This window comes from Tiliqua scincoides, chromosome 2 (genome assembly GCF_035046505.1).
Source record: "Tiliqua scincoides isolate rTilSci1 chromosome 2, rTilSci1.hap2, whole genome shotgun sequence".
Taxonomy (NCBI): Eukaryota; Metazoa; Chordata; class Lepidosauria; order Squamata; family Scincidae; genus Tiliqua; species Tiliqua scincoides.
This window is the reverse complement of record NC_089822.1, coordinates 121,782,552-121,808,118: the sequence shown is the minus strand read 5'-3', so window position 1 is coordinate 121,808,118 and position 25,567 is coordinate 121,782,552. Positions and strand designations below refer to the sequence as shown.

Below are 25,567 nucleotides of genomic sequence, written 5' to 3'. Positions count from 1 at the left end.
TGTGCCTTACAGCACATTTGCAACAGTTAGAGTTGGCACTATGGGCTTCAGGATTTGGTCCTTAGTTTTTTAATAATTTCTTGTAATCACAGAAATTGGAGGTTCCTATCATAGCGTTCTGTATGCTAGTGTAGAGTTTCAGATTTGCTTGCCAAAATAGGTCTGGGTTCAGGCTGGGGATGAGCACTTGTCTTTAACATTGCCCTCTTTTAAAATATTGGTCTCGGGATACTGTTCAGATAAAACATCAGTACAGGTTGTCATTACGTACTTTTCTGATGTCTGCAGTAAGGCAGCTCAAGCAGAATTTGGGAGTAGATTGAAGGTTGCGTGGACCCAACAAAAATGTTCAATGTTGTCTTCAGCCCTGAGGACATCCACTAAAATTGAGTGTTGGGAGAGTTAGAACAGACAAAAGAAAATATTTCTTTACTCAGCGTGTGGTTGGTCTGTGGAACTCCTTGCCACAGGATGTGGTGATGGCGTCTGGCCTGGTCGCCTTTAAAAGGGGATTGGACAAGTTTCTGGAGAAAAAATCCATGACGGGTTACCAGCCATGATGTGTATGTGCAACCTCCTGATTTTAGAACTGGGCTATGTCAGATGCAAGGGAGGGCACCAGGATGAGGTCTCTTGTTATCAGGTGTGCTCCCTGGGGCATTTGGTGGGCCGCTGTGAGATACAGGAAGCTGGACTAGATGGGCCTATGGCCTGATCCAGTGGGGCTGTTCTTAGGTTCTTATGTTCTTAACTCAGTTATTACATGCAACCACGAGATGGGGAGAACTATCACATTTCCATAGGCAAGTTTGCATTTTGAAGGTTTCAGCTAGTGCCATCTGCAGTTTTAGACGGCAAATGCCTCAACACAGCGTACATTCCTCAACTGCACAGGTCTGCAGTTTTATGTATGCAGGTTAGATAAGAGTGGGGATATGCTGTGTTACTTTTTTTGCTGTGCCATGACCTGCTCTGTAAGGAATAGTTTCGTTCCAGAACTACTGAAAGGATGAGAGCTCTGGTCAAACTTACAAATACCATTTACATAATGACAAGATCACTCAAAAACTAATGATGTTTGTACTAGCTTTGACTAAATCTAAACAAGTGCATTCTGATATCCTTAGTGGTATTATGGACAATTTTCAATATTTGGGCCAATCTGTGTACTTTTGGAAACACATTATGGAGCGACTTTGATCTTATATTGCACTTTTTCTGATTATGTGTACGTATTAACGATCTGGAGCTGGTTGTGCATTTATAGATTTTGAGTGGGGTCTGATTTGACTTATATGCCTTTTTAATTGGTAGCATGTGTAATGGCTTATGGCATAGAACAAATTTAACTTTTACTTTCTTATGTAAATGGAACCAAACAAAACTGGAATTCTTCTCTAGAAGAAGTGTTAAAGAATGAGAACAATAATCAGAATTTGTTACGAGTGATCATTTTATGTTCTAGGGGCCGGTTGGGCCAGTTGGCCGTGAAGGTCGGCAGGGTGAGAAAGGGACCAAGGTAAGAGAAGATACTACTTCTAGCAAAACATCTCCTAGGATCTAGTAGTGGGGTGTTGATCATTTTTATCAAATTCCTGTTGAATCTCTCTGGCAGCAACTGTTACCCTGCACATGCCTGATCTCGTCTGATCTCGGAAGCTAAGCAGAGTCAGGCCTGGTTAGTACTTGGATGGGAGACTGCCTGGGAATACCGGGTGCTGTAGGCTTATACCATAGTCTTTCGAGACTGAAGGTTGCCAACCTGTTGAATCTCTCCTCTCACCCAGTATTTCTTTCATCTGTTCCAGCACCAATATTCTCATTTGGTGGAGGAAGGCATCCTGCAGTAGATAATTTTGTCCCTCAGCTCAAGAGGCAGGGCTGTGCAAATTAAGTTTGTGTTCTTCAAAATCAGTAACTTCAGCACTGAAATATCTTATTTATCAGAAACCTGAACTGGACACTTGCATTAATTAAGCATCCCTATTCTCAGTTGTACTGTGTTTGTTTCTGTACTCAGGGGGAACCTGGCACAGAAGGACCAGCAGGGAAGATGGGACCTGTGGGCCCTCAAGGGCCCCCTGGCCGTCCTGGCTCAGAAGGTCTACGTGGAATTCCTGGCCCAGCAGTGAGTGCCTTAGCTCATAATCCAATGACTGGGTTACTGTTAATGGATGGTGGAGAGCCAATGACTTCCCATTGGTTGTAAAAATACTAAACTCAAGACTGTTTTCATCATGACAGGAAGGGGGCAACATTTTTCACATATCTGAAAATATATCAGAAAGGGAGCAGGAATTACCATTCAAAATTTCGCCATAAGGGAGGAAAGAAGGCAGTACTTTTAAAACTACTGGCAGGTAGATGGAGGATGGAATTTAGAAACTATCTTCCTAGTTATCTTCCTGACACCTGACAAGGTGTCAGAGAGATTGTGGGAAAAATCTGGCTCCTTGATGGTCTCCCTGTCTTGGAGTGTGTATGTCTAGGTAATTTTGTTTCTTTCAAATTTGTGGCTGGGTAAAGGAAGAGGAAGAGCAGACTGATGCAGTACTGATTAGTGACTGGTACCTACTTCCCTGCACTCGCATCACCCTCTAAATGGGGATATACTGGGAAAGAAAGATCACTCCCACAATCCCAGACTGGGAGGCCAAGCAGATAGAGGCCATCTTCCTTCCCAGTAGGGCTATGTGGCATACACTGCCCCTCACAAACACCCAGGTGGCCCCAGTAGAAGCCAGCAGCTAGCTGCAGCAAGACAAATGACATGGTAGTGATGACATTGCCAGGCATGCAAACCCACAGGGATACTGTTGGCATCCCAGCTGATAGGGATCCTGGCTGGGAGTACCAGCAGGAGTGCAGGAGGCTTCAAATGAAGGAGGCAAAAGAACAAGGGATGGGAGACTGAAGCATGGAGAAGGCTAGGTGGAAAGGAGGTGTAAGCAGGAGTGAAGAGGCAACAGGAGGAAGGAAAAGATACAAAAGCAATATGGGAATGGTGACAGGAGGAAAGGAGATGGAAGGAACGGTTTAGAGAAGGAAAGCATAGCCTTGGAGGAAAGAGAAGGTAGACCAGAGGGGGAGGAAAAGAGGATGTGGGGACAAGAGAGAAAACAAAGATGAAGCAAAAGGAAAGCAAAGGTGGATGAGGTTTTGAGGGACCTGCCCCAAGTGCCCACTGGGCTGCTAAACTGGGACTAACCCCACACATAGAAGGATTCCCAGATCTTTTGAACTCTTCCAGACATTGGGTGGAGACCCTTGGGGCTTCCCTTCCACCATAGGAATTACTAGCCAAAAAAGATCCACCAGCTCTGAATCCCTGCTCCTACAAATGTCCATGGCATATCTGAAGAGGGTCCACCTAGTAGGCTGAAGAACATCTGCATATATTGGGAGAGGGGTAACCCCTGTTGTCATAAAAATAATAAATATTAGTAATGATAAATCATTAAACAGCAACTCCTGCTTTAATAATAAAGGATTAAGCTCTTGTCTCCCAGGACCTCAGATGTCATCCCTGACCCTTATGACCGGGACTTGCCCAGGGGGCAGAGGCACCCACAGGCTGACAATCCCAAAAGACAAGGGTTTTCTCCTAAAACCAAATAGTGGAGTATGGCAGTCTGAGAGATGTGGCAACCCACCCCCTTCTGAGCAAATTGGGAGCAGGGAGGTAAAACAGCAGAAGTTTCTAAAAGGTTGTATCAAAGCAATGGGGGCGGAGATGCAAGAATGAAAAACATGACACACAAACTAAGAAGAGGAGCGGATAAAGGAGGAGGCAACAAAGGTTGGCAAATGCAAGCTGCAAATAAGACAAAAACTTGATGCAACTTCTATGGGTACTTTCCCTACCCCACATACACTCTTCCAGTGTCCTAGCACCCGCTCTTGTGCAGATGGCTGAGTGAGTTCGCATCAGATGCTCCTCCTGTCAGACCTGGACAAATGCGCAAAGAGGGAATGTGTGACCCCACTTCCTATCACCTGTGGACATGAACTCTCCTGCATTTGTGGGATTGGATACTGGAATCACGAGCCACTTTCTCACTCTATTCAATTTCAATAATTCAATAATCCGTTTCCCACTCTAGGCGATCAGGTGGGCTTAAACAGTCCAATGCACTGGCTCAGTACCAAGTCCTTTGTTTACCAGTCTGTCGAGGAGGAAGAAGAAGATGCTTAAACAATAAACAGCACCTCAATAGGGCAAACATGGCTCCTGTCTTTGAATGACTAAGCAGCCCGTTCAGGATGGTGAAGCATTACACAAAAACCTCTAGGGTGCTGGGAAGGCCCAAAACCGGTTTAAAAAGGCGGGGGGGGGGGAATCTGGGATTTTCACCACAGGCTGTGTGATTCAGTAGAGCAGCTGATGCACAAGTAAGGGAGCTGTGTCTTGTTTGAAAAGCAGCTCATGTTGCCAGCTGCAGGAATTGAAGCAGTGTAAACAGTAAAGAAAGCTCCAGCTGTGTATACAGTTCCCTTCTCTGCGTACTCACGCATGCACACTGCGCCTTTAGATGACAGCCTCTTTACAGATATTTGTGTGTGTGAATGATTCCTTATCTGCTTTAATTACACACTTTGGCTTTTCAGTCCTCCTCTCCCCCGCCTCTCCCATTCTACAAGTTTGCTCAGGGGTATGTAAAGACCTTTCAGCTCCCCCATAAAGCCCTCTTCCAATTGTCACTAACGTTGCACTTTCTTTCTCCCACAGGGTGAACAAGGGCTGCTTGGAGCGCCTGGTCAGGCAGGTCCACCAGGGCCCATGGTGAGTGCAGTGGAAAACAGAGGCCATTTGTGGCCATGACACAGGAACAGCCTCCCTTCTTCTTTTGAGACTTCTAGTTAACTAATTTCTTCCCTGCTACTCTTTGTTTGAGCCTCCAACCTTTTCCTTTTTAAGTTTCAGCACAATCCTTCGGATGTTTACTCAAAAGGAAGTGCCACTGTTTAGTGGGGTTTACTCCCAGATTACAATGCATAGGCTTGCAGCCCATGTTTAGGATGGGTATTTGTTTTATGGCAGACAGTGGGCGCAATCCTAACCCACTTTCCAGCACTGGCATAGCTATGGCATTGGGGTATGTGATGCATCCTGCAGTTGGAGGGCAGTCACGGAGACCTCCTCAAGGTAAGGCAATGTTTGTTCCCTTACCTCGGAGTTGCATTGCCCTTAAGTCAGTGCTGGAAAGTGGGTTAGGATTGTGCCCAGTGTTGTAGAACTTCCTGGGACTGCAAAGTGAGAGCACTTCAGCTATGGATTAAGTTTCCTAAGCAGTGCTACAAACCAGATGAGCATGTGCGCTCACGTGTCTAGAAAGTAAGGGGGAGAAGCTGCTGCTCAGGTGGAAACACTGAGCGGTTATTAAGCCAAAGGCTGGTTCAGATTGCATTTACACAGTGACTGCTGTTCCGAAGTGACGACTTGCATGTGTGAAACGGCCACCACAAACTCAGTAGATGGGATTTCCACATCATCTCAAGTGCTGTGCTTTTCAGTAGAGGCAGTTCATGCATTCAGCAGCGAATTGTCAAATATGTAATGTGCCATGTGCACGGATGGTGCCATATAAACAACAGTAATATTATTATGCATATCATATACAAGTAGCGATGAACAGAAAAATCCACAATTCCGCTTACCATAATGAGTGTTCCGTCAACCTGTGGTGAGCGTGACAAACTGAGCCCCAGTCTTTCCTCCAGATTGGAGCTGGAGATGGATGTAGGGAACTGAAATTGCAATGTGTTTTGGAGATGCTTGGAGCTCCTCTTAAGTGTAACTTAACAATTTGAAATATCTTTGCTGGTTTCCCCAGCTCCAATCTGGAGGAAAACACTGAAACTTTTTGTTTTGGCTCTGGGTGCTGAAATCTTGTGAGCCAAAGCAAAAAGGAAAAGCCCCAACTTCCTGCTTGGAGCTGGAGGGTGGGGATCATTCCCACAGTTACACTTTCCTTCCAAAGCACTCGTAAGCTCCTCCAGAATGCAGTACAATTGCAGAAACAATGAACAGTATACAACAACAACAACTAGGTATTTATATACCACCTTTCTGGTCATCGGATTACTCCTCTGACTTTATTCAAGGCGGTTTACATAGGCAGGCGTTTCTAAATCCCTCAAGGGGATTTTTACAATCATAGAGGTTCTCTCTTTCAAGAACCAACAACATTTCAGAATGGATCTTCCTGGTTTGGTCTCACTTCTGGCCTCCAGTTCTCCCACGCAAGCTGGCAAGCAGCTCCATCTCTCACATGGAGGGCAGCCAAGATGCTTCTTGTTCATACCAAGAGCAGGTGGAATCACTCAGCTGGGCTTGTCAGCTGCTTCAAGGTCTCGCCATTCTCAGCCGTTCAGGGAGCTGCCGGTGTCCTTGAACTGGCGACCCTCTGATGTTACCTTCAGGCTAACGGAGGCTCTACCCTCTAGACCAGACCTCCTGCCCAGACGAGACCTATATGCCCTTTTCTGTCTCCAGAGGGGAACAGGTGATTTTCCATGACCTCAAAGCCAGTCAAAATTTGTAGGTCCCTGAACAAACTTTTGAATCGGCCTTTAGTCACAGCAAAATACACTGTCATCTTAAATCCTGCTCCTGTGCATTGTTGTAGCCTGTGCTGACCAAATCCAAATGACCTATGAATGCAATTCTTCCCCAACTCACAGGGGCCCACTGGACTTCCAGGCCTCAAGGGTGATCCTGGCTATAAGGGAGAGAAGGTAAGGCCAGTTAGCCTCTACTATCTGATAGGTGGGATTTCTTGTCCACCTGAACTAGGAATTTTTCCTATTTTTGTTTTTGCATCATCGAATCTCCGCCTATCTTTTCAGTGAGAGGCTTCACTTTTCAGAGCCTTTAGGTAATATTTTCCCCACCAAACTCAGTGCAGCCCACTTGTCACATATGATGCCCCAGTAGGGCTTGATAAATATCCTATGTTTGCCATTTTTCTGTGATTGCAACAGTGGGATTGGAACAGAGCGAGAGCCCAGTCCTATCCAATTTTCCAGTGCCGGTGCTGCTGTGCCAATGGGGTATGCACTGCTTCCTTTGTTGGGGAGGCAGACACAGAGGCCTCCTCAAGGTATGGAAACGTATGTTCCATTACCTCAGGACTGCATTGCGGCTGCACTGGTGCTAGAAAGTTGGATAGGATTGGACCCTGAGTTATCTGACTTCTGGCAGGCCATCATACATGGGTACTGGCCTGTGTTTACTTGATGGATTACCAGCTGTGCAGACCTACCCCAGGGTCATGTTAATTCTCATAAGAACATGTTGGCATTCTGGTTCACTGCAACAAATAGAAAACATTGGTTATTATTTGGTGATACTTTTGGTTTCAAATTCCAAGCGAAACTATGAACTCACTGTGTAGAAATGGGCAAATTCCCTATCAGCATGAAATGCCCACCATTCCAAGGGGGCTAAAACCTGGTTTACACGTAGAGAAAAATGGGGTGGTAGAAGAATCAATCCCAAGGCAACAAATTGGACTGTATTACTTCGGGCTGCAGGTGGGGGGGTTCTGCCATTTTGAAGACTACCTCCATTTTATTTATTTTTTTTTTAAAAAAATTATATCTTTCCTTTATCTCAAGAAGGGCAATCAAGGGATCATACAGTATTAAAAACAGTAATAAAACATTAAAACGATTTAAGCATTAAATAAAACATTTAAACAATTAAGGGCGCAATCCTAACCTGCGCTGGAGAGGCAAGCCAGGAGGCTTGCGCTGCATCCAACGCGGGATTGCAGCAAGCAGCGGCTCAGCCACGGGCAAGGGGAATCTCTTCCCCTTACCCATGGGTAAGGGCTGCGTGCCCCTATGGGTCTCCTCAGACCTGCGCCGCTCCGCTTGCCCCGGGGACGGGTTGGGATCCGGCATAACCGCCGGGTCCCTGCCCCACCCCCGGCTCCCCGCACGTCCGCCCCTGGGCCCGCCCTCCCCCACCCAGTAACGCCCCCTCCCACCCCCTCCCCATACCCCCAATGCCTACCTTTGCCGCTTATGTTGGCGGCGACAAGCAGCGGCTCGGGAGCCGCGGCAGAGGCTTCTTCCTCCGTCCACGCATCTTATGTGCCGACGCAGCTCCCACCTAGGGAGGCTCAAACGTGCTTTACGGCATAACTGCCGGTTAGGATTGTGCCCTATAACAGTTAAAACAATAAATATGAAGATCCCAGTGTTTTTCTACATTTTTTTAAAAATTCCCTGCAAGTAAAAACTAGCTCCTCATGGAGAGAGGGTCTAGCCCAGTTCAGTCCCTGATGTTTTAGTTTACTACTGGCAGGGAAATTGGGGGTGTTGCTGTTATATAGAGAAGCACTCAAAAAACCATTCCCTCACATCTGCAGTCTGAAGTGGTGCCATCCGTTTTATCATGTCAGGTGTACTATTTATCATCTCAAACCCACTTTGTTATGCCGTGTATGTAGACCAGGCCTAAAGCTGATCTGTCTTCTCTGAAATAATATTTTTAGTATGAATGGGATACAGACCATGAACCAGAGATCTATTTTATACTTACCATATGCACTGCAGTATATGTATGTTACAAGTCAGTTCTGCTCACCAGGGGCAGAAATATATTTCTATCTTGCTTTTGGGGAAAAATTTAAATATATTTCTATCTTGCTTTTGGGGAAAGAAATTCCAAATGCTGGCTGCGCACTCAGTATTTGTTTCTGTGATTCATGACCAAGGACAGATAAGTGTAAACTTAAGTCATTTACAGGGTTCAGCGAGAGAGAGAGAGAGAGAGAGATTTCTTCTTAAGATTGTCTGCTTTCCTTTTAGGGCCATGCAGGACTCATTGGGTTGATTGGCCCCCCAGGTGAGATGGGTGAGAAAGGTGACCAGGGGCTGCCAGGGAACCAGGGAACACCAGGCCCTAAGGGCGATCCTGTGAGTAGATGGAAACTCAGTTAAGATGGGGGGGGGGGGTGAAGAGATCAAGGATGGTGCTGGGATAGAGCCCTCAGAACACTCAATGCTGACATTCTGCCTCCTTCCCAATAGGGAATCATTGGACCTATTGGCCCTCCAGGCCCACCTGGATCACCAGGCCTCTCAGTAAGTACTTCCCCGACTTCACACTGAATGCTATGTCATTTCCAAGGCAAGACATGACCATTCAAGTGATGAACAGGCTTGTAGCTCCCAGGTTCTCTTCCCAGTGTTATCCCTCCCTCACCTGACACTGTCAGAAACCAGACTCTTATGCTGTATTTCTTCTTTAAAGTACCCAATGACTCCTTGTGCTTACATGACTCTCCCTTTCCTTCTTAGGGACATATTTTCCTTTGCAGCATTTGTAAACACTTTGGTCAACTCTCTTTATTATTTTTAATTGTTCTGATTTTGTTGTTCACCGCTTTTGAGCATCTCTGTTTTGGAAAAGCCTATAAATTTAATAAATACTTCACAACTCCCGCTGACTACCACACTCCACAAGCTTCCTCCCTCACACTCTGTATCTTCTTAGCCCCTTTTACTCAGAATACCTCTCCTCTCTTCTGATGCCTTCCCACTTCCTACACACAAACCTCCTATTTTGTATTTTTTCAGGGAGCTCTGGGGCAAAAAGGCAACAAAGGCTCACCGGTAAGTAAGTCCCATTCTACTAAGGGCTGTGAGGGTGGGCAGGGGGTCTTGGGTCAAAGCCTATCAGCTTAAAAAAGAATTTGGGATTTTTGTGCTTAAAGAACTTACATTCTGCATCAGGAAAATTTGGTTCCTGTAGCCTGTGCCCTTATACATATGCAGTAAAAGTTGTATATCGGCTAACGTATTATTTGCTAGTCATTGCGCAGGCTGTGCCTCATCACTGGAAATTTTTACTCCCCAGTAAAAAGAAACTCCCAAAAACACTGTGGTGATTTACAGGATAGCTCAAAGGACCATGGTCCCCTCCAAGAAAAGTGGTGCTTCTCTGTACCCCAAGATCACATCAGAATGGCATATCCAGTAGGTCACTACCCTCAGCAGCATGGGGTCAGGGCCACATTACCACCCATTCAACCAGCTGTGGGTCTGTCTGCACACCAACAGCCCTCACTTCGAATTACTTGAGGAGGGAGAAGAGCAAGGAGCATCTTGATCAACCTCCCTGCTCTATTTCACTCACATGACCATACAATCATGCACACACGTAAGTCTTCTCTGGGTACCATGCCAATCTGAGCAAGGCATCAAAGGTTTTAGGCCAGCTACTCTTTGGTTAAAGCACTAGGCAAGTGAATTTTAATCAAATCAAAGGAAAAAGTTTATTTGAAATTAAAATGGAACATGGAGAAAACAAACAGATAATCAAATTCTGTACTTGAGATCAAGAAGCACAGTTCAAAATACAATAAAAGCAGATTCTAATTAGTGCTCCCCTGAGAAAGAGTCCATGTACAATTCAGCATCCTCCTGGCACTGGAGGGAAAGATTTTCTTCACAGTTGACTCTTTCCTAGCTGAGCCAGCATCAAGGCTTTCATGTTGACTTGCCTGTATCTTGCAAAGCACATCTTGCATCATGTACACATATTGTTCTCCCAACTCATCTGGACAGAGATTTCATTTTAGGGAGCCTAGCCTCCCAGGCTCTGATAGGCTAATACGAAATTAAACATATGCCCACATTTCCCAGTCCCAAATCAGATAATCGATCTGGACCAATGAGGACCCAGGAAGGTTTCAGTCAAGACTGTTGTTCCCTGGGGAAACCAGACAGTCACAAGATTCCATTATACATTTAAGGTGGAGTTCTATGTGCGATACAAGACCTAGAGCTCTGGTCACAACATAGAATGTAATAGGCTGCTTCCGAGGTCAACCTTCGTTTAAACCGAATGCTGCCATTTGGTGAGGGGAGGGGGAGAAGGGTTTCCATAGGAGGGGGTAGGCTTGCTCATGACAATCTCAATACTGAAAACTAGATGTCAATGAGAAGGATCTTTTTTGGAAGAAGGATCCCCAAAATCTATTGTTTTATGTGCAGAATGTTTGTTGTATATGTGAACCTTCAGTCACATGAGCTCCCCCCAACCTTGAGTCTGAAGTGGTACAGCCGAGAAATTGGTTTGCTATATCAGTCAGGCCTATGATTTTGCCATGCGTTGTCCATACACCTACATGGTTGGACTGATATTCTGATTGGCTGTCTTACAGGGACCCATAGGGCCACGAGGGGATCCAGGATTAGCAGGCCCTCCAGGGCCACCGGTAAGTGATGGCAGAGGAGCCAGAAGGAGGGGTGATCACTGGGCCAGCCCTATCCACTTTTTCCTCTTCCTCATTCTTTCTCTGTCCCCTTCTCCCCCCCTTAGGGTCGCCCTGCTCAGCTGCAAGACCCACAGCCTCTGGAGGGTGGTCGTAAGAGTCGTCGTGATTGGGAGCTAGGAGAACAGGGAGATGCGCCAGGAGGACCGGGCACTGACCCTGATGCTGATGGTTTGTCAGAAGTTCTAGCAGTGCTGAGCTCTCTTCGCGATGAAGTGGAGCAGATGCGATGTCCATTGGGTACCCCGGAAAGTCCAGCTCGGGTCTGCAAGGAGCTCCAGTTTTGCCATCCCCACCTCACAGATGGTGAGATTGAGAGCAAAGTTTGGTCTAGATCAGCACGAATCGCGGCCTGGTGCATAATGAAAAAGCTATCAGGGCATGGTGCTTTCGATTCCACAATGCAGCCTCCTGTGTCTTTCATGCTGATCTTCACAGAAACTCATGCTGGGCAGCTGCTTCCACTGTCTGTTGCCCCAGCAGGCTCTGCTCCTCAACTTCCAGGTGGAAGTGGCTGCCTGGTACATGTATCTGTGATGGTTGGTTGGTTGGCAACCTTCAGTCTCGAAAGACAATGGTATAAGCCTACAGCACCCGGTATTCCCAGGTGGTCTCCCATCCAAGTACTAACCAGGCCTGACCCTGCTTAGCTTGCGAGATCAAACAAGATCAGGCATGTGCAGGGTAACATTGACTCAAAAGACATAGGAGACTTAGTTGTGGAACGGAAAGTGCAACACCCAGATAGCTTTTTTGTCAAGCCGGATCTGGCTTGCTGTTTGGAGGATCCTGGTCTAGATAAAAGGCAATGGATGTAACAGACCTAAAGAGGTCCTAGAGGGAGGCTGAGTTTGTATTTTTTGCTTAACTTGGGATTCTTTAAGGCTAGAGAAGGGATTTGTCCTGAATGCTCATGGGGTCTTCTTAGGTACTTCCAGTATTTCAAATCTGAGGCCATAGAAACACTTGGAAAAGTCTGTAGCTGTCATGTCTCTCCTAACAAATTCCTTCATTTCATGTAGTACTCTGCATTCTTGGCATAGTAGAATCTCTACCATATTGTCACAGCTTTAGTCTTAAGTTCCTTGGAGGAAGCTGGAAAACAAGTGGAAGTTTTTAGTGTAGATGTACCCTAAGTCTGTGAGAGGAAAGTTGAATGCTGCTCATAGTGATTAGGGGGCAGGGCAACTGTATGTGGGTACATAGGTGTTCTGTATCTTGCCATGTGGACTTATAGTGAATCTAGGTCCTTGATTTTATTAAAGGTATCCAGTTTTCTGTAGTGATGGAGGGGCTGTCATCACTCTCCAGGGGCCCATCAATCTCTTCCGCACTGATACCTACTTCTCCATCCATCTCCAGGTGAATATTGGATCGATCCCAACCAAGGTTGCAGCCGAGATGCCTTCAGAGTCTTCTGCAACTTTACTGCTGGTGGAGAAACCTGTTTATTCCCTGACAAGAAATTTGAGGCAGTAAGTAGATGTGCTCAGTCTCAGCAGAGGTGTCTGGGGAAAAGTTGTTTTTACAAGGTGCTGCGGAAAACAGGATAAAGCATGGATCCATTTCATCAGGATTGCCAAGGACTTTCTGCATCAAAAGGATTGGTTAAACATTTATTTTATCGTTCAGTTTCCAATACCCGGTCTAACTCAGAGGTGGGCTGACATCAGACCTCCAAGGTCAGAGGCAGGACGTCTGTGAATAGCAGTTGCTGGGAAACAACAGTGGAAGAGACTGTTTGGCTTCCATGTCCTGCTTGCAGGTCCCCGAGGCATCTGTTAGGTCACTGTCAGAAACAGAAAGCTGGGACTAGATGAATTTGTTCGCCTGATGCAGCCACGCTCAACGCTCTTGAGTTCCCTTATACAGTGTTGTGTGATTTTGTTTTTTTTCTTTTGTCACTAGAATCCTCAGGGGATACTGATGTATGTTAAGTGTACAAAGCAAGAGTGCAAACTCAAGTTCTCAGCACTTGTCATAATCCGGGGTAATAGATGTGACCCTGAATGCACACCTTTGCTTAAGAATAAAACAAGTTCCTTGCTAGAACAAGGGAGGGGCCACAGTTCAGTGGAAGAGCACCTGCTTTGTATGCAGAAGGTCCCAGATTCAATCCTTGGCATCTCCAAGTAGGACTAAGAAAGACATTTGTTTGAAACTCTGGATAGCTGCTGATAGTCAATAGTGACCTATTTGGCCCAAGGGTCTTAAGCCATGAATGGCAACTACATATATTCACAATGAGATCAAAGAAGTCAACCCCTTTATTTATTAAGGGTCCACTTTTTATTTTTACACACTTGCGCATGCACATGTGTGCATTTTTATCTTTTATTTTTGCTCAGAAAGATGCCCAAGGCAGATAATAACCAAAATCCAGTATGAACAATAAAGTGAACAATGAAATAGATCAGTAGTTCCCAAAACTTTCAGCATCAGGACCCACCTAAAAAAAGTTTCACTTTACTAGCCGCTCAAACCTCTGTGGGTATAATGGTGAGTGGGCAGCAGTGCTCCTGCCAAGTAGCAGGTTATTTAACCTTGATGCACATAGCCGAATCTGCCTTTTCAGTTTCACAACCCACCAAAAATGCCCATCCTCTGTGATCAAGGAGCAGGATAGGGCTCTGAATGCAGAGAGGAACAAGCTTTGTTCTTTGACAGCTGGAGATTGGCACAACCGGGGAAGGCTCAAACTTTGGGTGAGTGTCTGTGTGAGTTTTCACAGCAGGCAACAGGAATGACTCTCTACATTTTCTTGTTGCATCAGTGGCACCAGAAATGGCACTTTTAGTAGAATGAGCTCCAGTAACCTTTGAGCGAGGTCAGGGTGATACCCCAGTGCAAACACATCACTGTCATTGCTCATATTTGGTAGGGGGAAACTTGGGGTGAGGGACTGAAAGCCTGTTCTTTGATTTATTGAATTCAGAGTCATGAAACAAGATACCTGATTTGCAATCCCTGTGTCTAGGTACGACTTGCTGCTTGGAGCAAGGAACAACCAGGAAGTTGGTACAGCACATTTAAACGGGGCAAGAAGGTAGGGCTTCTCCTTTTGTCACTTCCTCTTACTTTGAAAAGCAGCCTAGTTAGGATATGTACTGCTATTTCCTGTCTCTTATGGTCAGGTCCTCTCTCTGCAATCCTCCATCAGCCCCACCCCTGCTTCCTCTCTCTCTGCAATCCTCCATTAGCCCCACCTCTGCTTCCTCTCTCTCTCTGCAATCCTCCATTAGCCCCACCCCTGCTTCCTCTCTCTCTGCAATCCTTCATCAGCCCCACCCCTGCTCCCTCTCTCTGCAATCCTCCATTAGCCCCATCCCTGCTTCCACAATCTTTCTTTCTGCCCCTCCACTCCTGCGTCATCCCCCAGGAGCTGGGGATAAGAACAGGTCCTCAGTTTGGCTGTACGTGCCGTAAGAGGAGACTAAACAGCCACCGGGTAGATGGGACTGGTAAGCCTGGGAAGGCAGCTCATCAGAGAGAAGGAAAACTCTGATCCCAAACCTCCACTGCCTTGTGGCTACATCCAGTTATGGAAAAGGCTTCAGGAGTCAACCTCGAGGCAAAATCAGGAGCTGGAGTCCCTGAGGCAGTTCATGGCTGAACGCAGTCACGTTCTGGCAACTCCTGCGACGCCGCTGGAACCAACCGTATTGGCTTCTGCCTTTCCATTGGACCATTCCAGCGATGTGGAGAGGGGGGATTTGCTGCATAGGTAACAGCATATCCTCCATACCTTCTTTACCCAGGCTTCGCGCACTGGAGAGGACACTCCTACTTCGCCATACGGCATCGGCACAACACGGGAAGCAGCAGTTTACCGGTTATAAGTCTTCGCTCGATTGGCGTAGAGCGTGACGCCAGGAGCTGCTTCCGACGGTGGGAGAGATCATTGCATCTCATTGGGCAGCTACCACCCGCCTTAAGCTGGGCAGTCCCCAGCCAGTAAGGTGTTGCCTCGCCACGGTCCGTTAACCTCATGGGGTGCATGGGGTTTAGGGTGAAAACCGACAAGCAGATCTACAACTCTGCACCATGCAACAGAAAACAGAAAACTCCTGCCCTAAAACTGGGCACCTGGAACGTAAGGACAATGACACCTGGCTTCTCTGATGACCTGCAAGAAATAGACGATGCACGCAAAACAGCTGTCATCGACATGGAGCTGAGCAGACTGCAGATGGACATCGTCGCCCTTCAAGAGACAAGGCTGCCAGATTCCAGATCTGTCAAGGAGAGAAATTTCTCATTTTTCTGGCAGGGAAAACCACCAAACGAAACCAGGGAACATGGCGTTGGCTTTGCGGTCAGAAATACTCTGCTGGAATCCATCATCCCACCTACTGTGGGAAGTGAAAGAATTTTGTCCCTGCAGCTCCAGTCATCAGCAGGACCTGTCACTCTCATCAGTGCTTATGCACCGACTCTGTCATCTCCAGCAGAAGCCAAAAACAAATTCTACGATGACCTGGCCACCACTATCAAGAAGATCCCTGTAAAAGAGCCATTGTTCATCCTCGGGGATTTCAATGCTAGAGTTGGTGCTGATAACAGTTCGTGGCCCACTTGCTTAGGTCAGTTCGGCACTGGGAAGATGAACGAAAATGGCCAACGCCTGCTAGAGTTTTGCTGTCATCACGGTCTCTGTGTCAGCAACACATTCTTCAACACGAAGCCCCAACATAGAGTCTCTTGGAGACACCCAAGATCAAAGCACTGGCACCAGCTCGACCTGATTCTCTCCAGACGCTCCAGCCTTCCCAGCATCAAGATCACACGCAGTTATCACGGTGCTGCCTGCGACACTGACCACTCCCTGGTGTGCAGCAGAGTGAAACTGCAAGCAAAGCGACTGTATCACACGAAAAAGGAAGGAAGACCTCGCATTGATACCAGCAAGATCCGGGATCAGAGAAAAGTGGAGGAATTTGCACAAGCACTTGAGGAATCTCTTCCAGGCCCGGCCGACGCAAACGCATCCAACAGATGGGAACATTTCAAGAATACCGTTTACAACACCGCCTTGTCCATATTTGGCAAGAGGACCAACAAGACGGCAGACTGGTTTGAAGCCCACTCTGAGGAGTTGACACCAGTCATTGAGGAAAAGAGGAGAGCTCAAGCAGCATACAAGGCCTGTCCCAGTGAGCGCAACCTGCAGGTCCTCTGAGCTGCTCGCAGCAAAGTCCAGCAGGCTGCCAGGAGATATGCTAACGACTACTGGCTCCAGCTCTGTTCCGAGATACAGATAGCAGCTGACACAGGCAACATCAAGGGGATGTATGACGGTATCAAGCAGGCCCTAGGTCCAACACAGAAGAAAATTGCCCCTCTGAAGTCTGCCACAGGCGAGGTCATCCAGGATCGGGCGCAGCAGATGGAACGCTGGGTGCAGCACTACTCTGAGCTATATTCCAGAGAAAATGTAGTCACCGAAGAAGCGCTGAACAACATTGAGTGTCTGCCTGTGTTGGAGGAGCTTGACAGTGAACCAACCCTAGAAGAACTTCACGTGGCCCTGGACTCCCTTGCCTATGGCAAGGCACCTGGAAAAGACAGCATCCCTGCTGAAGTCCTAAAGTGCTGCAAAGAGATCATCGTCACTGAGCTGCATGAAATCCTCTGTCTCTGCTGGAGAGAAGGTGGAGTACCTCAAGACATGAGGGATGCAAACATCATCACGCTGTACAAGAACAAAGGTGACAGGGGTGACTGCAACAACTACCGTGGCATCTCTCTCCTTAGCGTTGTAGGAAAGTTGTTTGCCCGAGTTGCACTAAAGAGGCTCCAGGTACTTGCAGAGAGTGTCTATCCAGAATCGCAGTGCGGATTCTGAGCCAACAGGTCCACCACTGATATGGTATTCTCCCTTAGACAACTGCAGGAGAAATGCAGGGAACAACGACAGCCACTCTTTATAGCCTTCATAGATCTCACAAAGGCTTTCGACCTGGTCAGCAGGGATGGCCTCTTCAAGATTCTCCCCAAGATCGGATGTCCACCCAGGCTCCTCAGCATCATCAGATCCTTCCACAAGGACATGAAGGACACTGTTGTCTTCGATGGCTCCACATCAGACCCCTTTGACATCCGAAGCGGCGTGAAGCAGGGCTGTGTTCTTGCACTAACCTTGTTTGGGATTTTCTTCGCTGTCATGCTGAAGCAGGCCCTTGGAACTGCAACAGAAGGCATCTATCTCCGGACCAGATCTGACGGAAAGCTCTTCAACCTCTCCAGACTGAGAGCAAAGTCCAAAGTCCAGCTGAAATGTCTGCGTGACTTCCTCTTTGCCGATGATGCAGCTGTCACTGCCCACTCTGCCAAAGATCTCCAGCAGCTCATGGATCGTTTTAGCAAGGCCTGCCAAGATTTTGGACTGACGATCAGCTTAAAGAAAACACAGGTCATGGTTCAGGATGTGGACTCACCTCCCAGCATTACAATCTCTGCGCAGGAACTGGAGGTTGTCCATGACTTTGTGTACCTTGGCTCAACGATCTCCGACACTCTTTCTCTCGATACCGAGCTAAACAAGCGCGTTGGTAAAGCAGCTACCACGTTTTCCAGACTCACAAAGAGAGTCTGGTCCAACAAGAAGCTGACGGAACATACCAAGATCCAGGTCTACAGAGCTTGTGTCCTGAGTACACTTCTGTACTGCAGCGAGTCATGGACTCTCCGCTCACAACAGGAGAGGAAACTGAACGCTTTCCACATGCGCTGCCTCCAACGCATTCTCGGCATCACCTGGCAGGACAAAGTTCCTAACAACATAGTCCTGGAACGTGCTGGAATCCCTAGCATGTATGCACTGCTGAAACAGAGATATTTAAGGAATGCCCAGTGAGGGAGTGGGGCTTGAATTGAACCCAAATGCTCATAGTGTCCACATGTGCAAGAACACTAGTTGTGTGAAGGACTGTCAGCCAAAGCAAATAGGACTTTTCAAGTCTGCAAATAGAATGTGATTTTTCATTTGCTTCCGCTTCAAATTGGTGCCTTTGGGGTATCTTGGTGTGGGCTTCAGCTTTGTTTAATTTGCTAAATTAGCTGTATTTTAGATATTGGAAACCTTCCTTCATGTTGAGTATTTGAATTAATTCAGCTGTCCAGAATAAATTAGGGCTTCTCCACCATTTTGGGGGTTGAAAACAGTGATTTCAGTGAAGTGGAAATTCTCCCCCAAATACCTTCTTTAAAAAACTTTGTAACTATTCACTTTCTTTTCAGACCTGTTTAAACCCATTGCTTGCTCGGTCGTCTTTCTCTTTCCTTTCTGCTGATGGCAGTGCCATTAGCTTAGAGTTTATGTAATAAACTGATGATGGATGATAACATGGATGATAACATGATGCCTTGGGTCCCTTCGGGAAGAAAGGCATGGTATAAATGTAGTAAATAAATAAGTAAATAAATAAATGATGCTATGTTAGCCAATCCAATTTGGCTGGTTGATAACATTACTGAGGAAGTTGAAGGTGAGAGCAACTTAAATCCAGTGTGCCAGAAATAATCTGGAAAAGGGAAGCTTTTTGGTACTGCCAAAAATGTTCACCAAAATGCCCATCCAAGTAAATTTCATGCAATGTCAAATTTCTGGTTACTAAGGCTACAATCCTAACCACACTTCCCTGGGAACAAGCCCCATTGACTATAGTGATACTTATTTCTGCATAGACATGCATAGGATTGGACTCTTACAGCACAAGCTTCTGCATGTCTATTCAGTTCAATAGAACCTACTCTGAGGAAAGTGTGTGTAGGATTGCAGACTGTTAGTTCAATCCAGGCATGTCTCTTTAGTAGTTCCATTGAGTGGTTACTGTGTAACCACCCATGAACCACTCCCTCCATCCCTTACCTGCACTGGCAGAGCATCCAACACTGGGCCCACGTTCGGCTGCCTGGCAGTTGCCGGACCGCCAGGCGGCAGAGAGGTGAGTTGGGGCGGGAGGTGGCGTTTTGGGGTGGGGGGTTGGGGGAATGGTGGGGGAGGGAGCAGGGCAGGAAGGGAGCAGGATAAGTGGAGCCCAGCTCCACCAGATCCTTAGTCCCATGTCAGACCACGTGGCCCAAGACAGGGCTCCAGTGGCATAGCTAATGAATGTGTAGTCCAGTGCAGAGCTCAGAATGATGCCCTAGAAATGATGTCACAACCAGAAGTGACATCACACCCGGGCTTTTTAAACAGTGCAAATTGGGGGGAAATCTGCCTCCTCCCCCCAGCAGTTCACGACCCACATGATCTGCGACCTCTCCCCAGCCAGTGGCATAGCGAAAGCATCTATATGCTACCTGGGATCAAAGAAGGTTTTTGTAGCCCCCCCTCCACCACAAAATGAAATTTAATTAAGTAAATAAATGAGAAGTGTGACCCTTATTGGTTAGAGACACAGTGCTGGGGTGAAGAGGGATGGTTATTCTCCCTTTGCTAAATATAAGAGGAGCACCACTTGAAAAAGTGCCTCTTTACCAGTTAGCAGGAGTAGCTGTGTTATGATACATGGAAATGAGAGCTGACTCATATTAACACCTTACTGGTTCCAAGCTGTATCATGACAACATCTCATTGGCTCTCAGAACAATCGGCCTCATAGGTCAGTTTCGAGTTTTAAAAATCCACTTTTTGTTCCATAAGGCAGCTGCATTTTCATTTTCTGGTTAATTGGCCATAACTTTTGATAGAATACAGATATTCCAATGGGGTTTGTTCCATTGCATTCCGCATTAAATTACCTTTCCAATGATATATAACATGATAGTATTATTCATACATACCAAATTTTTTCACAATTTTGGCCACTAGTGTCAAACTCAGCTTGTTGCTCCCCTAAAGCTTGTTGCCCAGTGTGACTGCTACCCCCTGCATGCCCTTAGCTATGCCACTGCAGGGCTCCTTGATTCTGTGCTGGGTCAAGAGCCACCGAGAATTTATTTATCCCATTGTGCAGCTACTTCCCTTATTCGGGGGAAGGGAACAAAAGTCCCCTTTTCTCAAGAAGAGGGCGGTGGCTGCCCATGGGGTGCGCATGATACAATGGCAACCATTTTTGGTGCCGCAGCAGCCCTGCACTCTGGGAAGCTCAGGATTGGACTGCCCCTCCACTGCCTTAAGTAACCCATAGGGTTGTGCCATTAGTTACTTAGAACCTCCAAATGGGTAACTAAAATCAAATACTAATTTTTACCTGACCAACGCCAAGGAGATGTTTCCCATCTCAGAAAAATAATAATTTCAAAACCATCTGGAGTTTTTTTAATTGGCCTTCAGTATCACCTTCCTATAAATATGGGGGCACCTTGCGCACCTGCACACACACACACACCCTGTATGGGAATGGTGCTTCCAGTGAATTCATGGCAGGATGGGGAATTCAGGGATAGTTGTGTGTGCTTGTGAATGGGGCGGGTCTTTCTGCTGTCCATCTACTCATGCTCCTTTTGTTTACCTGTTTTCAACTTCCAGTTCTCCTATGTGGATGCAGATGGCAATCCCGTGCAGGTAACCCAACTCACGTTCCTTCGTCTGCTCAGTGCCATTGCTCACCAGAACTTCACCCTCCTCTGCCAAAACATGGTTGCCTGGTATGAGGCTGACACCAGCAGCCACACTCGGGCCTTGCGTTTCCTGGCCTTCAACAGTGTGGAGCTGATGCACAACAGCACAGAAGCACCTGTCCGTGCCCTGTATGATGGCTGCCAGGTAAGAGATTGCCTTCTGCTCTGATGCTCTTGGCTTGCTTTTCCTATATGCTTCTTGATCCCACTCCCACAAGAGTGTCCCAGTATCTTCTGATGTTCATGGAGTATCATCATCACTGGTAAGCAATCATTTGGCATGATTCCAGGACCCACAAATGATGGGTCACTGTGAGCACTGAGTTCAGGAGTGGAGGAATTTGCTAGCAAGATGTCTACCAGATGTTGGCAATATGACCATAAAGATATGCTATAGCTGAGTGGGTAAGATGTATATTAGTCCCTTCCTCCTTCCCATCTGCGTTTGTCCCACATTTGATTCTCTTGACCCCTGCTTCCTGTACATCCATTACCTTTCACCTGGATGGTGTCCCAGGCTTTTGAAAGTTGCCTGACAGGCTGGAAAGTAATTTTCAGCCTCTTATTTTAACCTCATCTTCTGTGGTCTAAAGTGGTTTGGCAGTTGATTATTGGAATTCTGGGACTTGAAGATAGGATAGAGAGAAAATGATTGGCCCACTGGCTGATGATGTCACAATGTAGTTCACTCTTGCTTGAATGTCTATTAAGCTGTTCATAGGATGCTGGAGCATTTGCAGGATCACATGTTCCCCATACACAGTTATCAACTTATCATCTCTCAGCCTTTTTGTAGTACATTTCCAGCTCACAGCAGTAATGTGGTTCAGGATAGGCAAACAATCACCTGGAACAGCAAGCTGGAGAGAACCTGCTCATGCTGTATCCCCACTCTAGACTTCAAAGTCTTATAATTCCTCACCAGCTGCCACCCACCTTTATCAGTCTGTTGTGTCTTCACAACCCCGCATAAGAACATAAGAACAGCCCCACTGGATCAGGCCATAGGCCCATCTAGTCCAGTATCCTGTATCTCACAGCGGCCCACTAAATGCCCCAGGGAGCACACCAGATAACAAGAGACCTCATCCTGGTGCCCTCCCTTGCATCTGGCATTCTGACATAGCCCATCCTTTCAAGGCCTCTGTGATTCCTAGAACAATGTTATAAACTAAAGCACACCCTTAAAACCTTTACACCAGAATCTATTCCCCTGAATACTGTGGGGTCAGGACAGAGGTGTGGGCAACATCCCATCCTCATAGTTGTGTATCTGTAATATTCTTAATCTACTCCCTGTAGTTTTTTTTTTTGTTTGACTCATTTGGTTTTAGTCATCTGGATATATCAGCTTAGCCAGTTGTGTCATCTTGTTTGTGGAACACTGCGGGAGGGGAGGGAGGGCCTAATGGCAAAATCTCATAGCAGAATCCTGCTGGTGCAGGGAGTTGGGGACAATGGCTTTCTCCTCTCTTCCAGCCTCGTGACAAAGCTATCTTCTGGTTTTTTGTGACTCCAGAGCAAGATACCATCAGTAGTTTTCCTTCATTTTCATCATCTTGCATGTCATGTCTTCCATCTGACATACTATGTCAGGAAGGCTTCTTTAATATTTTTAGACTGTCTTTAGTCTTAATGTCTTTAGACTGAAGTATTATATTACTTTAGAATGTCTCCAGAGTTATATATTACGCTACCCTGCCACTTTTGAATAGGTCACCTTGCTTAGCCCACCCAGTTTAATGGTTCCTTGACAGCCCTTGGCTTCCAAGAATTCTTGAGATTTGAAGCAAAACAATTTTATTATGACCCAGTCCTTAAACATCTTCACTGCAGTGACATCCACAGTGTGGCCACATTGCTAACCGACATACTTTTCCAATTTGGACATACAATATCCTCATTCTGTATACCTCAGGATGTTCACCTATCTTCTAACCTTTACTTCCCCATCTTCCCAACTTTAGTTTGCCAAGTTCTCACTTCTGACATTTATCTCGTCTACCCCTCAGGTACGCAAGGGCCAGGAACGGACGGTACTGCAGATTCTGACGCCACGCGTGGAGCAGCTGCCACTGGCTGATGTGGCTGTTCAGGATTTTGGGGAAGCCAGTCAGAAGTTTGGCTTTGAGCTTGGACCTGTCTGCTTCAGTGGCTGAGTCCTTCAAAGACAAGCAGCTCCCTCTAGACTGCAGGACCACCCCTGGGAAAGAGAGAGCTAAAAGTCCCCCACCTTTCACTGGGGGAATATAGTGCCAAGAAGAGCCGGCCCTTCAATGACCTGCCGTTGTATTTAACCAGCTGACAGCCTTCTATTTATGCGGCCAAGGTCCCTTGGGGCCGTAACTCTTGAGGAGCAGTGCAGGGCCCAGACTGAGCCAGGGCCCTCCCTTTCTGCAACCTTGACAAATGGTGCTATTATGCAACCTTAGTGAAGCACTGGACTGACTGCCTGGTATTGGCCATGTGCAGGGATGGGGGCAATGGAGACCACCTCTCACACTGCTGATCTACCCAATAAGCACACAAGGGCATCATGATCTTGCCGGAAGCATCCTGGGAATTCAGGACGAACCTCCTGGCAACCCACCCACAAACAGACATGAGAAACTGGAAGAACAGAGCATTGACTTCCAAACTAATGGGCAACTACAGAAAAACAGTATTCTTATTAAAGGTTCAAGGACTGAGCCCAGGGAAACCAGAACCTCAGTTGAATTCGGATACTGTCTTGGCATGGTATGGTATCCAGCTATTAGCAGATTCCAGAACCACCATTCAGAGCGTGATACCATAGTCTTTCGAGACTGAAGGTTGCCTACTACTGCTATTAGCAGATTATCTAGATATGACAGATCCTTCTAAAATACCTTGCAGGCAGTAGGGGGAAGGGTAGGTGTCACCCCCTGCAAAGACCAGATACAAAGGGATGATTACACAGGGATACAGACTCCAAGCTGTGATAATTGTTCACTGTCTGCTGTCTGTTCCTGTTCCGGTGCTAGATGGTATGCACATAGTACAGTGCAGAATCAAGGGAGCTGGGACAAAGTTGAACCTGCCCCCCCCCTTCTTTGCCCTCCACAAGAATCCTAGCTATGAACCTACAGTCATCATCATTTGTAGAAGAGGGAGTAGTGACCTCCTCATTTTTTATTCTGTCTGTTGTGGACAGAGGGTGGAAGCTTCTGGGTGCTATTCTCTAAGCCCTCTTTCTCTTGGCAGATGCTTTTAAAAATGGTGGTGATTCTGGAATCCCTGTCCCTTAACACCTTCTCTATAGGAGGAGAATGTGGTTCAGATTGGTTCCCATTATTCCAAGTACCTGCAGGTCTGATGGGCTTCCCAAAGCCCCTAAGAATGGATATAGGAAAGAGAGATGAAACCTATGTCCATTTGTGTGTCCTTCCCTCAACCTTTGACACTGACCTCTCTTCAAATTCTCTGGTGCTAAATGCCTACATTGTTATGCTTCCTCCTTGTATCTCAGGCTGTGGTGCCAACTGGGCATATTTGTGTGTGTGTGGGTGTGTATCTGTGTGTGTGTGTGTTACTGTATCATCTAACAACCTGTATTAAACCTCAGAGCGTGTGATGGACTTATCATCTTTTTATCAGGTGTTAGAAAGACTTGCCAAGCAAGGACACTGAGCTTGTAGTTGGAAGCCAGATCAGAAGAAAGCTAGACTAACCCAACCACATCCCTATTAGCACATTCCAAGTTGTATTCAAAGTATTGTTCCAACTGGGGCACATTCCAAGTTGGAACTTTTTCCTCACAGTGCTCAGAGGGAAGCTATGCACATTGCCACCACCGTTTTGAACTGGCTTCAGACAGATAAGTTTAAATGCATGGCTAAATTGGCCTCCCTGGAAAATCAGCATTACTGCTTAAGCAAAATAGGTCAGAGCATATTCAGTGTCTATTGTCATCTATCCAAAAATGTGCCCTCTCTTTTTCAGTAGTATTTTATGCACTCCCAAAATGCAGTCTCATCCACATTTTTCACATGCAAATGCGTACCCACTTTTATCCCACTTAGTCATGAGTAACATGGACTATGGTAAGATGGTTGGCAACCTTCAGTCTCGAAAGACTATGGTATAAGCCTACAGCACCCAGGATTCCCAGGCGGTCTCCCATCCAAGTACTAACCAGGCCTGACCCTGCTTAGCTTCCAAGATCAGACAAGATTGAGCACATGCAGGGTAACAGTTGCTGCTATGGTAAGGTATGAACCTCAAAAATAAGGTTGCCACCCCGCGCCCTCCTTTCTCTGTCCCTCTCTTTCCTGAGCTCATGTATTTGATTATACATCAAACTTACATGCATACATCCAACTTCCTTGCGGTAATCCATGATCCTTTCACATGGTCTATGTAGTCTAACACAGTGGTTCTCAAACCTTTTAGCACTGAGACCCACTTTTTAGAATCTGAATCTGTCAGGCCCCACCAGAAGTGATAAAATCTGTACCAGTTACATTTGTATCCTAGCATGACTCCAAGGAGATCAGAGTTCCATACATAGGGCTTGTCTTGTTTTAACATCATAAACCAGCCTGTTAGGGAGAGAAACTGATTCACCTAAGGCCACCCAGTGAACTTGTTTGGCCACGCAAAGATATGAAAGCAGATCTCTAGTTCCAACAGGTATACCATATGGCTGCGGTTTTCAAACTCTCCAGGAGTTTGAAACCCACAGTAAG

At 46.6% G+C, this 25,567-nt stretch overlaps 1 protein-coding gene and 1 pseudogene across 1 annotated transcript in view; both read left to right on the top strand.

The window, feature by feature from the left end:
- Positions 1-24,438, top strand: part of COL5A3 (collagen type V alpha 3 chain) — a 130,675-nt gene extending 106,237 nt beyond the window's left edge. The window contains exons 55-67 of the mRNA XM_066612797.1: positions 1,466-1,519; positions 2,021-2,128; positions 4,730-4,783; positions 6,685-6,738; positions 8,821-8,928; positions 9,043-9,096; positions 9,592-9,627; positions 11,181-11,234; positions 11,339-11,597; positions 12,654-12,766; positions 14,269-14,337; positions 20,767-21,003; positions 22,871-24,438. Coding sequence (XP_066468894.1) covers positions 1,466-1,519; positions 2,021-2,128; positions 4,730-4,783; positions 6,685-6,738; positions 8,821-8,928; positions 9,043-9,096; positions 9,592-9,627; positions 11,181-11,234; positions 11,339-11,597; positions 12,654-12,766; positions 14,269-14,337; positions 20,767-21,003; positions 22,871-23,017 — 1,347 coding nt within the window. The 3' untranslated portion in view covers positions 23,018-24,438. The remainder of the gene's footprint in view (positions 1-1,465; positions 1,520-2,020; positions 2,129-4,729; positions 4,784-6,684; positions 6,739-8,820; positions 8,929-9,042; positions 9,097-9,591; positions 9,628-11,180; positions 11,235-11,338; positions 11,598-12,653; positions 12,767-14,268; positions 14,338-20,766; positions 21,004-22,870) is intronic.
- On the top strand, positions 1,608-1,727 carry LOC136642649 (5S ribosomal RNA; annotated as a pseudogene).
- Positions 24,439-25,567: the final 1,129 nt, after the last annotated feature.